Source organism: Neltuma alba, unplaced genomic scaffold (genome assembly GCF_004799145.2).
Source record: "Neltuma alba isolate B1F8T4 unplaced genomic scaffold, ASM479914v2 tig00012824_pilon, whole genome shotgun sequence".
Lineage (NCBI taxonomy): Eukaryota > Viridiplantae > Streptophyta > Magnoliopsida > Fabales > Fabaceae > Neltuma > Neltuma alba.
In genome coordinates, this window is record NW_021637216.1 from 57,475 (window position 1) to 71,534 (window position 14,060).

At 35.4% G+C, this 14,060-nt stretch overlaps 3 protein-coding genes across 3 annotated transcripts; 2 read left to right on the forward strand and 1 right to left on the reverse strand.

Moving 5' to 3' along the window:
* Nucleotides 1–840: 840 nt before the first annotated feature.
* Nucleotides 841–3,436, forward strand: LOC114731380 (FT-interacting protein 1-like). The gene has a single exon (XM_028918534.1). It carries the CDS (start codon nt 977–979, stop codon nt 3,434–3,436), a length of 2,460 nt encoding a protein of 819 aa, XP_028774367.1. The 5' UTR covers nt 841–976.
* Nucleotides 3,437–5,757: 2,321 nt separating this feature from the next.
* Nucleotides 5,758–7,479, reverse strand: LOC114731376 (60S ribosomal protein L6). The gene is made up of 4 exons (XM_028918530.1): nt 7,197–7,479; nt 6,751–6,857; nt 6,222–6,403; nt 5,758–6,129 (listed from the first exon to the last, which is right to left on the reverse strand). Exons 1-4 carry the CDS (start codon nt 7,445–7,447, stop codon nt 5,974–5,976), a joined length of 696 nt encoding a protein of 231 aa, XP_028774363.1. The 5' UTR covers nt 7,448–7,479; the 3' UTR covers nt 5,758–5,973.
* Nucleotides 7,480–10,250: 2,771 nt separating this feature from the next.
* Nucleotides 10,251–13,842, forward strand: LOC114731370 (30S ribosomal protein 2, chloroplastic). The gene is made up of 4 exons (XM_028918515.1): nt 10,251–10,677; nt 12,049–12,150; nt 12,253–12,552; nt 13,375–13,842. The coding sequence occupies exons 1-4, from the start codon at nt 10,351–10,353 to the stop codon at nt 13,411–13,413; spliced, it is 768 nt and encodes a 255-aa protein (XP_028774348.1). The 5' UTR covers nt 10,251–10,350; the 3' UTR covers nt 13,414–13,842.
* Nucleotides 13,843–14,060: the final 218 nt, after the last annotated feature.

Genomic DNA, 14,060 nt, shown 5'->3' on the forward strand with positions numbered 1-14,060 from the left:
AGAAAAAGAGATTCTGATTTGGTTACATAGAAAATGAAATATGTATTTTTTATAATCATCATCTGATATATCTTAGTTATTGCTTTTTAACTAGTGGCACAATTGTTATTTTCATTTCTTTTCTTCGTATCAATCTCATTTTATTATTCTTTGCTCCAAATGGTTCATTAGGCCTTTAACTTTACTGTTATGACGTTAACAAAAGTTGAGAATCATTATGCTTTGCTTTCTCATTTTGTTCAAATCTAAAGGTACATTTTGTTTATACAAAGAAACTTCTAACCATAAAAATCTGACACGGATTCTGACAAATACAACCGAGTTTGCAATGTCTTCTTGTGTTTAATGAGATAATTACCACAAACTTTTTAGGCAAACAGAATGGCCAATCGTTACGTAAGATCAATCTGAAGTTTCCCCACATTCATAACTTCGTTTTCCACCTTGAGATCATTGAAGAGGTAAAAGTTCAGCTCGCATCAAATTATTCTTTGCTTAACCAAAATCTTAATATTAAGCAGGCACTTCTAGTGTTGAAGAAGCTCACAGAGAGAATCATAATGTGTTGTTTCTTTTATCTCTTGCCTTCTTAAGTAGATCTTCCTTACTTGGGAATCAAATTTCTGGTTACTTGTAGGTAGCCACCTTAGCAGCAAGTTCTTGATCACATGAAGCTGGTAGTGGAGGTTATAGGTACTCACGATCTTATGCTTAGACATGGTGAAATATCAACAAGTTCATTTATAGAAGTAAAACCAGGCCAATCCTAAGGAATCTCAACCCCATTTGAAATCAAAACCTATCATTCCATTTCAATCCAACCAAACCTTTACCAGTGCCCCACTATTCGAGTCACAGAGAATACATACCTTACTAGCGGAACATTAACAGCTATTAGCAAAGCAGAAGAGGCAGGAAGAGGAAAAAGAAACCTGTCCTAGAGATATCCCAACAACTACACAATCATCAAGTCATCATGCAACCTCGGATTTCAATCATGAAACGACCACCTCGTAATCAAACAACAATGCACCAAGTTCATCGTCATCCTAATCTTCACCCTCAAGCCAATATTCCTGGCCGTGAAGATGAAGATTACAATCTGAAGGACACCAACCCACAACTGGGAGAGCGGTGGCCTAATGGAGGAAGAGGGTGGATGAGTGGTGTTGGAGGTGGGGAGAGGCACGCAAGCACATATGACCTCGTTGAGCAGATGTTCTATCTCTATGTCCGAGTCGTGAAGGGCAAAGATCTTCCTACAGGAGCTATCACTGGAAGCTGTGATCCTTATGTGGAAGTGAAGCTTGGGAACTATAAAGGAAGAACAAGGCACTTCGAGAAAAAGATGAACCCAGAATGGAACCAAGTCTTTGCTTTCTCTAAAGACCGGATACAATCATCTATTCTAGAGGTCTTTGTGAAAGATAAAGACATGATTGGCAGAGATGATTATCTAGGAAGGGTGGCTTTTGACCTCAATGAAGTCCCAACTAGAGTTCCACCAGACAGTCCACTAGCTCCTCAATGGTATAGGCTCGAGGATCGGCGAGGCGAAGGCAAGGTAAGGGGTGAAATCATGCTTGCTGTATGGATGGGAACTCAAGCTGATGAAGCATTTCCAGAAGCTTGGCATTCTGATGCAGCTTTTGTGTCTGGAGAAGGTGTTTTCAATATTAGATCAAAGGTTTATGTGTCACCAAAACTATGGTATCTGAGGGTCAATGTCGTCGAAGCTCAAGACGTGATACCCAGTGACAGAAATCGCCTGCCAGAGGTGTTTGTCAAAGCTCAGGTGGGAAGCCAAGTGCTAAAAACAAAGATATGCCTAACTAGAACAACCAATCCACTTTGGAATGAAGATTTGATTTTTGTGGTAGCTGAACCATTTGAGGAGCAACTAATAATCACTGTGGAGGATCGTGTTCATCCTTCGAGAGATGAGGTGCTTGGGAAGATGAACTTGCCATTGACCATCTTTGAGAAGCGGCTAGACCACAGACCAGTTCATTCTCGCTGGTTCAATCTGGAGAAGTTTGGTTTTGGATCACTAGAAGGTGATAGGAGGATGGAGCTGAAGTTTGCAAGTAGGATTCACTTAAGAGTTTGTCTTGAAGGTGGATACCACGTGCTTGATGAATCAACTATGTACATTAGTGATCAAAGACCAACATCAAGACAGCTATGGAAGCAGCCCATTGGGATACTTGAAGTGGGAATTTTAGGGGCACAAGGGCTTCTCCCGATGAAGATGAAGGATGGTCGAGGAAGCACAGATGCATACTGTGTTGCAAAATATGGCCAGAAATGGGTCAGAACCAGAACCATCCTTGACACTTTTAGTCCCAAATGGAATGAACAATACACTTGGGAGGTCTATGATCCTTGCACTGTGCTCACACTTGGGGTTTTTGACAATTGCCATTTAGGTGGCACCATTGAAAAAGGCGGACGAGATTCACGAATTGGGAAAGTCAGAATTCGGCTTTCAACTCTGGAGGCTCGTAGAATCTACACTCATGCGTACCCTCTTCTTGTTCTGCACCCACATGGAGTCAAGAAGATGGGAGAGCTTCAACTAGCAGTAAGGTTCACTACCCTCTCACTGGCCAACATGATTCACATCTATGGCCATCCCTTGCTTCCCAAAATGCATTACTTACACCCTTTCACAGTGAACCAAATAGAGAATTTAAGATACCAAGCCATGAACATAGTTGCCATGAGACTTGGCCGAGCTGAACCATCTCTGAGAAAAGAGGTGGTAGAGTACATGCTGGATGTTGATTCTCACATGTGGAGTATGAGAAGAAGCAAAGCTAATTTCTTCCGCATAATGTCTCTCTTTTCTGGTATGCTCTCAATGGGAAGATGGTTTACTGATGTTTGCCACTGGAAGAACCCCATCACAACAATCCTAGTTCACATCCTTTTTCTGATACTGATATGGAACCCAGAGTTGATCCTCCCAACTCTCTTTCTCTACATGTTCTTGATCGGTCTCTGGAACTACAGGTTCAGGCCAAGACACCCACCTCACATGGACACAAAGATCTCCTGGGCAGAATCTGTAAATCCAGATGAACTTGATGAAGAGTTCGACACTTTTCCAACTTCCAGGTCACTTGATGTGGTGAGAATGAGGTATGATAGGCTTAGAAGTGTTGCCGGGAGGATTCAAACAGTGGTTGGAGACATAGCTACACAAGGTGAGAGGTTTCAATCTCTGTTAAGTTGGAGGGATCCAAGAGCGACTAGTCTCTTTGTGGTGTTCAGCTTTGGTGCAGCATTAGTTCTGTATGCTACTCCTTTCAGAGCGGTGGCTTTGGTCACTGGTTTGCATTGCTTGCGCCATCCAAGGTTTAGGAGTAAGATGCCTTCTGTGCCAAGCAATTTCTTCAAGAGGCTCCCTGCTAGAACTGATACTTTAATCTAACTCAAATGTACTTTGTTTTATTTCCTTTGTACTATAAATGATTACCAAGACAGAGTAGTGAGTTCTGTAATTAAAGTGAACTATTGCCAAGATAATATGAGCAAATAGCTGATATCTCAGTCATAGTTTACCCCATTATGTGTATTTGTTGCACTCTATGGTTCTTTTTTTTTTTTTTTATGAGAATCTTTTTATTGGCGTAGTGTAGGTAGTTGTTGGGCATTTGCTAGTAAATCTCAGAATTTAGTTATTTTTGGATACTTAAAAATTTGAAAACAAAAGGTAGCCCAAGCTTTTTTCCTTGGCACTTCCAAGGTTTGGGCCTAGAAATCCTTTTATATTTAAAAAAGCAATCCTATTTTTAAATTTAAAGCTTAACCTTTAAAAACAGACTTATACTTTCACGATTGCGGAGATTTTGAGAATTATTCATGGACTTCATCTATGTTGAAAAAGAAGATATCTTAATATCACACTTTTCACTGATTCCATAGAGGCTATCAACCTGATTGCTAGAGAATGTAATATCAATCATCCTTTTAGAGATGCCATCAAGAATGCCAGACTTTTGATCAACAGGAATTGGGATGTGATAATTAGTTATACTTTGAGACAGAATATTGTTATTGCAAATTACTTAGCTAAAATTGCACATAACATGGTTATTTTTGTATTTTTGATCAACCTCCACCATTAAATTCGGAGGTGGAGATTGATGGAGAAAACTGAATGCTTGCTTTTTGTTACTTTTGTTATTGTTTAGTTGATTTACAGTAATTATTCCAGGGGTAAAAAAAAAAACACAGACTTGTACCGGTAGGCTAACAGGCCCGACCCGTATTTCCAACTAAACTCTAATTCCAATTTCTTTTGATGTTTAAGGGGGGAAAAACACTGTAGAGAAAGGCAGGGACACAAGATTTAGCTTGACAAGTGAATTTGATGTGTTGTTTCGACTTTGATTCCGTTCCAACGAGAAAGAAGCAATCTAGGAAAGGCTTTAGCAAACATCTCAAATAAACTCGCAATTAAGGATGAAGCAATGCGAACCAAAGCAAAAGTGGGATTTCAAGAGCAGAGCAGAGCAAAGCGAACAAAATTTTCAAGTTTTTCAGAATGAAGCCATTGTTCAGTTACAACACAAAACCACCTTCCTTCGGATTCGGGACTTTACTATGTTTAATTGAAGGGACCATTAGGGAGAAGGACCTAAAAAAATTAATATTTATTAGGAAGGATCTTAAAAACTATAATTATTTACATTGAATAAACATTAAAACAAAAATATAATACTACTAGATTACCCTTAATTAACTAAATTCTTACATATTTTTATTTACACTTCCATTGAATATTTTTTTTTATAACTCCTTATAAAAAATTTCACTTACTAATTTTTTTTTTATTTACCCTTAGTTACACTTCTATAATCTTTCTCTCATAATTATTTGCAACAAAAATTTATTGAAATCAAATTAAAATTATTTATTGTTAATCCAAAATATTTTATATACCTATACACATGATAAAATGAAATTATTCATCTACATAAATCATACTAACAATAGTTAATTTTTATTTTTCTTTGGGTTTCAATTGAAATTCCCTTTTTTTCCAAAATTGTTTTACTGTGTATACATATTTTATAAACATATGTAAATTTAAATAAACATATTTTAATGTAAAATACTATAAATTGATTTTTTGAGCTGAAATATAAATTGATGTTTAGAGTATTTCAATTATTATTTTTGTTTAAAGTATGATGCTTGGATGCTTTGATAATTAAATTGCCTAATTTATTTGCATAAAATATATATTTAGGTATATAAGATATTTTGGATTAATAATAAATAATTTTGATTTTATTTCAATAAATTTTGTTGCAAATAATTAAAAGAAAAAGATTATAAAGAATTTTGGTAAAAATTAAGGAGATTATGAAAAAAAAAAAAAACAATTTTCAGAAGAAAAATTTGCATTTTGCAAATCCAACTGGAATAATATTTTAACTCATTGTATCAATGCAAAGAATGCTTATTTACTTCTCTAATTACCATAAATATATCAGAGAGAATTTTCACTCCACCTAAACTGATTTATCATTTCCCATCTCATTGCTATACAGTGATTTGTGATTATAATCCAAATGGGAGAAAAAATAGCAAACCAAACACGCACTCATCTTTTTGATGAAAAATAATCACATCGCTTCTTTTATGCGACGGCTAGCGAACTTCGTTTAGAACAGGGTCTTGTCTTAAATTGCCAAAAAACAAAAATGGAAAACAGCTCATTTAGAACGATGACCAAAAATGGATCAAAATAAGCTCTCTTTTAGACGTCTCAGAAAACCCAAAATTGTTATGATATCCATACTAATCAGACGTATAGAATTGAAGAAAACAAATCCTTCGACTACTATAAAAAGAATCAAATTTTTCAGTCGTCCCACATCGAAGAATGGCCGAAGAGTAAAGCAAATCGGACCTAGCTCAACAAAAACAGAACAACAAAAATTAAGTCTAAGACTCCGATTAGAAGACAAGCTCATGAGGCTTCATGCCTGCCTTCAGAGAAAACCTTGCACCCAAATAAGCCTTCAAGTCTGGAACGCTCTCTATGGCTTTTATCAATGCTGCATCCACTACTTTCTGGTCATCTTTTTTCTCCTGTGGGATCACATTTTTCTCCTACAATGGTAAAGAGAAATAGATATAAGAACACAGACAATTGAAATCACAGAGAGTAAAATTGTACAGAGAGAGCAAGATTGTCAACAGACCTCCTTCTCTGCCTCAAAGAACTCTCCCTCTCCTTTTTTCTTCTTCTTCTCGGCTTGCTTGGTGAAGTATTTGTCATCAAACTTTTCCACATCAACACCAGAGATATCTACCTTGGTGGACGTCCCAATTACATAAGACTGGCTTACACGCCTCAAAGGAACTCCATTTATCTTGAATGGACCTGACATGTCAAGGAAGAGACACGAGAAAACAAATTAGTTGACTTTGAGGGCAGGGCAAACATAAAATAGAAAAACGAACAATTAGCTAGAAGTAATTACAAATAGAACTGCTACTTTGCACCGGGAAAAAAAAAGGAAATAGAACTGCTGCACACTATATATATTCAAAAACGTGCCAAGAAGGCAGCGTTGAGTCTGAGATTGACACATGTACAGCTTAAGGAAATAATATATCACAATTAAAACGAGAAGACATAATAGACAAAAATAGAACCAAATTGTGATAAGAACATGTGAAGTATCATCCACCAACAAAATCATTAAACTGAAGGAAAACATTACTTACCGGTAACAAGAAGCAGTCCAGAAGGAAGTTGCTTCAGAAACACTACTCTCTTTCCCATGAATCTCCCAGCAAGAAGTATCAATACTGTCCCGGGAGTAATGCTGGCCCTAAAGACAGAAACGGCAAATATAAAATCATTTCACCGGAAATGTTTATTAAAAAAACGCGCAATTTACAGTCTGCTATAAAGAAGGACCGTCCCTAGCCACAACTGACTTCAGATCCAAAATTAAATTCAAATTGAGATTGCCCAACTACGCTCTACACCATCGAATCAAAAAAGAAAACTCATAAATTAAAAGCGCTCCAGCATAGATAACAAATCGACTTTACCAAATCAGATCAAACAACAAAACGAAACCCACAAACAATACCAGTTTAGCCTCCATACAAAAAACAGCAATGCACTTCGAAAGAAAAATTAAGAGTTGAAGAGCAATAGGCACCTAAGTTTAGTAGGTTTCGGTTTGTGCTTATTGACAAGGGGCTTCTTCACATCGTCGGCAGGGTAAAATTTAGGAGGCTTCTCCGCAGGAGCTTCGGGCTTGGGTTTGGGATCGTGACGAGGAAAAACGCCGCCGTGCTTAGCCTTGATGGCCCACAGACCTCTCTTGTGGTACATTTTCGACCTCGAAAACTTTCCAACCCCCCTTATCAATTCAGGATTTCTGGTGACCCTGGCAGTTTTCGGCGCCATTGTTTTCTTCTTCCTAGTGCTGCTAAGCCCTAATCTTTCAGCGCAAGGAGGAAAAGGAAGCTGGTTATTATTTATAATGTCAGTAAATTTATCGGACCCGCTTAATGCCAATGTGCCCTGTGAAATATTACTTATTGTAATTTAATTTTAGTCACTGTCGATTTTTTTTATTTGGCCTGTAATCAGTTTTTTTTGGGATTCGAACTCATAACTTTATAAATTATGAGTCGATTCATTACTAACTAAACCAATTCTTATTGGTGTGTGTGATCAGTATTGAATCGTGTATGTATGGCTCATTTATCAAACTTTGCATAACCAACCATACTTGACAGCCAAAAAATAAAAAAGGAACATGTAAAGTAAAAAACCGTACTTATATTATTAGTTCAAAAAATGTACAGTTTATTATAAGTTGCATTATTTACATTCACTCAAACTCATTTAAAGAAATTGGTAAAAAAAAAAAGGCCCCTTTGAAACATCAGCAATTTTTGATTTAGTAAATTTGTAAATTAATCATATATTTCCACACCGGGTAAATAAATGATTTATCAGAATTTTTCTAATCAATCTGCCTCTGGATCAATTCATAAGAGAGGGCAAGTTACTTTGATTTTTTATGTTTTCGCAAAACTTCTTTTAACTTCTATTTGATTAACATTAAACTTGGCCCAACCTTAGCTCAGTTGGTATTGCCATACATAGTCCTCTGATTGAGGAGGTTGGCGGATCGAATTTCTTAATTTCATGTAAGTCAGGGAGTGTTTGAAATCAGCAACAAATATTTTGAGAAAGTGTTTTTATATAAATTGAGATAAAATTTCTCTCATATACTCACTTCATATATCATAAAATTACTTTTGAACCATAATTTGATTTTAACCCAAATATTCCAAAAAGTGTACATGTGTTGTGTTTGAGTGTATGATAGCATGTAGTTATGATGCTAAACAATCACTTCTTAGTATGGGTGTTCATGAGGCCCAGATACATGTTATGCTCATCCAAATCTGCAGAAAAAATATTCAGCTTGGCCTAATAAAAAGAGGCCTAAACAAAAATGGGTATTTTTAGGTCGGGTTTATCACGGGTAGGGCAAAGCAGCAGGCAAGGTATACTCTCCTGCCTGAAAAAATATATAATTATATATATTATAATATTATTTTTCAATCACTATTCCTTTTTTATTTTGCCCGGAAAAATTGTTCTTTTTTGTTGCTTACACTCTTTCATAATATCAAATTTTTGTTTATTTATTTGTCTATGACTGCAATGAATTGATATCTCATGACTACAATGAATTGATATCTCTTTTTTTTTTCAAATAATTATGAGAGTGTATTATTCGACCATTACTCATCAATTTAACCAAATTGATTGAACCTTGAGACCGGGCAATTGGGGTTACAAATCTCAAATTGTGGGTAAGGATAATCACAATTGAATTTTTGTTATTTTCTCACAAAAGCGTTAGGAGTTAATAGCAAAGATAGTTTTAATTCACAATTTTAATAATTTATTTTCATATTTTATATTCATACACATAAGGTAATTTTTAAGTATATATTTTTAAATGCAATGTAATCTATATATCATAGTTTATTTGGCCAATATAAGTAGATTTATCGTAAACACACCGATAACCTCAATATATAGGCAACAAACATTTAAACCGTGCCAATTTTAGCTTACATTATTTTTTATATTTTAAGATTGAAAATGTAGGCTTATTTTGAAATATTTTAAATTATGAAATTATAAAATACACTTGAAATTCACAATAATACTTATAAAATATAATTAGATTTTCTCTTACAAAAAAAAAATAATTAGATTTTTTTACATATAATATGAGTAGAATGTTACTACTTGGATAGAAAAGCTCATCCTGCCTTGCTCGGCCAACCCTTGCCCTGCCCAAAGTGGTTAGACAGTGGGCACGGATGCACGGTTATGTCCTGCCCAATCCTGCTTATGAACACCTCTTTTTTTTTTTGTGTGTATCTTTGAGCAATAAAAATTTTAATAGGGAGACTTTTTATTTTTTAGTGATTTTGAAAATTAAAATACCGTAAGTACAACAAAGAAAATTAGAAAAGAAAACTAGAACTTGTTTATTGTCTAACACCATATTCAACTTATACATTTATAATTTTCTAAAAGAAAAGACTTGGATTTAGTTTATTCAATTCAAATTTCTTAGATTTAAAACAAATCTAACCTGTGGACAAAAAAAAAGAGCGCAATTGACTAAAATGGCCTCAAAATAAAAATACAAAAGAACCAAAAACATCAAAATAATCAAACCAAACAGAGCAAATTCCATGGCAAAAAAAAAAGAGCAAATTCAATTTGGTTCAATTTGTTTGTGGATTTTTAGTCGGATTATGCACATAATCTTTTTTTTTTTTGCCAACAATTTTGCATATAAAAAATGTTTAGATAGAAACTAAATCATAATTTTAAAAGTAATTTTATAGTATACAAAATAAATAACCAAGTGTATGAGGGAAGTTTGACTCAATTTGATAATTTGCATGAAAAAACATTTTTTGACATATACCAAACACCTCCATAATCTAATAGCTTGTTTAGTGACATGTCTATTGTGTGTGAATATATTTATCAACATAGAAGTTATATAAATCACATAATAGTTTACTTCTTTTTTATAAATAATATGGCTGATTTAAAAATCTAAATCTAATAAGAATTTTTAAAACGTGTCTAGTTGAGAAATTTAAAAAAAAAAAAATGTCGCCAAATTTTGTTATCTCCCTGCCAACTCCAGGGTACTTTCCACGAAGAAGATAACGAGATAAATCCACCTCCAGTTCTCTTCTGTTGCTTCAAAAGCCTCTCGCTTCTTCGTCATCCCTTTCCACTCTTCAATCAAAGCAATGGCTTTATCCTCTTCCCTTTTCTCACCACCCCATCTTCTTTCCAATCACACTACAAAATCCATTTCAACTTCTTCAAGATTCTCTAGTCACCTTCTGAAATCGGTCTATTCACAAACCTTTGTCAAATCGACGCCTTCTCTGGTAGTTACAACTCATAGACACTTTCGGACACCCTTTGCTGTTGCAGAAGAAACCGTGGTCACTTCACCGGACCCGAAATCCGATGCCGCAAGGAAGCTCTATATTGGGAACATTCCACGCAATATTGATAACAATGAGCTTACCCGGATAGTTGAAGAGCATGGTTCTGTTGAGAGGGCAGAGGTAGTTGAATTTTTAACTTCTTTGTCTTTGCATATCCAATTTTGCCGCTGAATTGTGATTTGGAGTTTGGTTTAATGAGGAGAATGCATATGGGTTTTGGGCTGTTTAAATGGGTTTGGAAAACGGTGGTCTTTAAAAGGAATTTTGGGTGAATTGAAGACTGAAGTAGATATGATCTGTATGTGGTGTGTCTCTACTTGTGTAGAAGTTGAGGCACCTATTAAAATGAAATGAAATAGAATGTAAAATAGAACTGTACAAGTTATTTCGTTGATAAAAATGACATTTGTTCCTCTTTCCTTGGTTATTTTCACGTTATTAGTCCGAAGATTTTTCAGAAGTCTGATTGCGTGAGCTGCTGGGCATACATCTGACTTCCTAATTTGACAACAGTGGTTTTTAAAACATGAGGCGTGTTCACTGTTTAATGTACAGATTGTTGTTGAGAATTGGTATCTTATCATGATATTAACAAACATGCTGGACTTGCAGTGATATTAGGATTTGGAAAAAGTGCCACAGGGTACAATCTCACAAGCATCATGAGAAAACAGCTAGAAAATGGTTTCTTCCCGTTAGCTGTCTGTTGCCTTCTTCATCTTGTAAACTGCATCTTTCTAGATCCTTATGGAATCAGTCACGCCTTGGAGCACCTTTTATAAATCATACCAGAAACTGTTTAAGAATTGCAGGATAAAAAAGGGCATTTGACTTCTAAGCAGGGTGATCTTTCACCCATGACCAATAACATACAGCTCTACACTGGTATTATGATACTACTAGTCTGTGAGGCATCATTAATAACATTGTACTTTCCAAGGGGCAATCCAGAGTGTAAACTGGAATGACATAGAAACAAATATAGAATGAAATAAATGACTTTGTAGATGAGAAATATCCTTTGTATCCTTCGATGAAAATTGTTGTGTAAATGACAACGACTTTTGATTAATGGTAATATGAGTACGGTAGACCTTACATATTTCCTTCTTTTTTTTTGGTCCAATAGAAAGGATTTGTCTTTTCCGTGGTGCAATCAAACGAGGCCTCGTTTTTTTGGTCAGAAGTGTGATTGGAATATGACTGTAAACCTAAATGCAACAACTTACTGCTTTCTCTACAGTTTTTCCCCTTGGTAATGGTTGAAATTTTCCTCCTTTATTAACAAACTTGTGTGAGGCTTCATGTGCGATAATGTAAGGCTGAATCATTACTCTTACAAGTGCAGATATAAATATGAGTGCTATGAATATGGGGCTTTTTATTTATAACGTGCCAATGGATGAATTATTTGTATCCTTGCAAAATGTATAGAATCTGCATTTATAACATGCCATTAACCTTTTATTTTTATGGTACTCTGATCAATAGGTTATGTATGACAAATACTCTGGAAGGAGTCGTCGCTTTGCATTTGTTACAATGAAGACGGTTGAGGATGCAAATGCAGTAATTGAGAAGCTAAATGGCACTGTAATTGACCTTCATATTGATGGCACTTATAAAATTAGATCAAACGATTCCGAACAGTCATTTTACGATTGAGTACTCACATACTTCATGTTTTGGTGGTAGGAAATCGGAGGACGTGAAATCAAAGTAAATATAACAGAAAAACCTTTGCAAACAGTTGATCTATCTATTCTCCAGGCAGAGGAATCTGAATTTGTCGACAGTCCCCACAAAGTATATGTAGGAAATCTTGCAAAAACAGTAACAACAGATTTACTGAAGGACTTCTTTTCTTCGAATGGAAATGTTCTTAGTGCCAAGGTTTCACGTGTTCCTGGGACCTCAAAATCCAGTGGTTTTGGTTTTGTCTCATTTTCTTCAGCTGAGGATGTTGAAGCTGCTATCTCATCTTTCAACAATTCTGTAAGTTGTTCATTTGCAAGTTTGGAAGTCCATATGTGCCGAAAAAGTGAAACCATAGATTATATACACAGAATGGAGTCCTCCTCCTTTTCTTGCTTCCTGTGATGGAAAATGTTTACAAATTTACTATGATAGTTTTTAACCAGATATGGGTGGAAGAAAATATCACACCTGGTCTATAAATTTCATCGAACTTGATTTTATATGTAGTTCATAAATTTATCTGAACTATGAATTTGGACACACCTATTTCCAGGCGTGTTAGCATATCATTACATGCTTCTGGTATCAGTAGGGGCACACATTTGTCCATGTGAGATAAAACAAAACTTGTGTTTTTGGGTTGGACAGACGTTGAACACTGCTTCATTCTGCGTGTTCTGACTCTTTTCCTCACATTGTTCAACGGGAAAATTACACCTGAGGACCCAAATGTAAAATAATTAGATTAAAGACTTTAAAAATCTTAACTATTTTCATAAATTAGGTTTTAAGGAAATCGCTACTAATAGTGTGTTTAGGTAACAGTTTCTGAAGCAATATTTGTGAAGCAGCAACACCTCTTTTAATGATTCTGCAAAGACACCTTAAGTTTTTGGGAAGTTGTTATTAAAATGTTATTTACGACTGTGACTTTTTTAAAATATTTTACACTTGGTAGTGAGTCTCTTAAAAACCTGATAATAGACTAGATTTTTGGAAATAATTTGGCTGCTGACTCTGATAAGGATGATGGGAACTTCTGAGTAGTTAGTTGGCTTTCTGAGTTACCTGTTGACTCTGATGAGGACACTAACATGTCTGAAATCCTGTTGACTGCAGCTCTTAGAAGGGCAGCGAATTCGAGTGAACAAGGCATAAACATTCAAAAGCGGTAACCTGGAAGCTTGCTTGACTTCATATCCTCTAGTTGGAACCAGTAAAGGCTTTGTATGAAATAGAAGCCATCATACATCAGTCCCATTTCTTGTCTAGCTTAAACCCCATCTTTTCAGGTGTCAAGTTCCTCCAAAAAGGGAAAAAAGGGAGAGTTGAATGCTTCTGTCGGAAGAAATTCTGTAGTTCAGGTTTTGGGGAGCTCACTAATTGCTTGTAATTGTGTTGCTTCTTTTCATCCGTACTGTGTAATATGGCAGGTCCTGTTGAGTTATGAATGTATTTAGTTCCTCTATTTGACTTGAACAAATATTGTAATTGGCTTGAACTTGACCCCTTGACTGACGTGCAAGTTTTGGAATCTGTATTTTGTGTGAGCTTCTGAGATGGAGTTTTATGCAATATTTGATGTGATTTTTACTTGTATTGCTGAAATGGGATGAGACTCACAGCAGGTCGAAGTTTGATGCTTTAATTGACAATATTTTTTTAATACAAAATGAAATCTCAGTTCAGATCTTGCAATGGAGAAGCATAACAGTGATACAAAAGAAACAAGATATGGGATCATGGGATCAAGAAAACTTAAAAAAGATATGGAATTAAAAATAATTGAAGAAGAAAGCTTCATT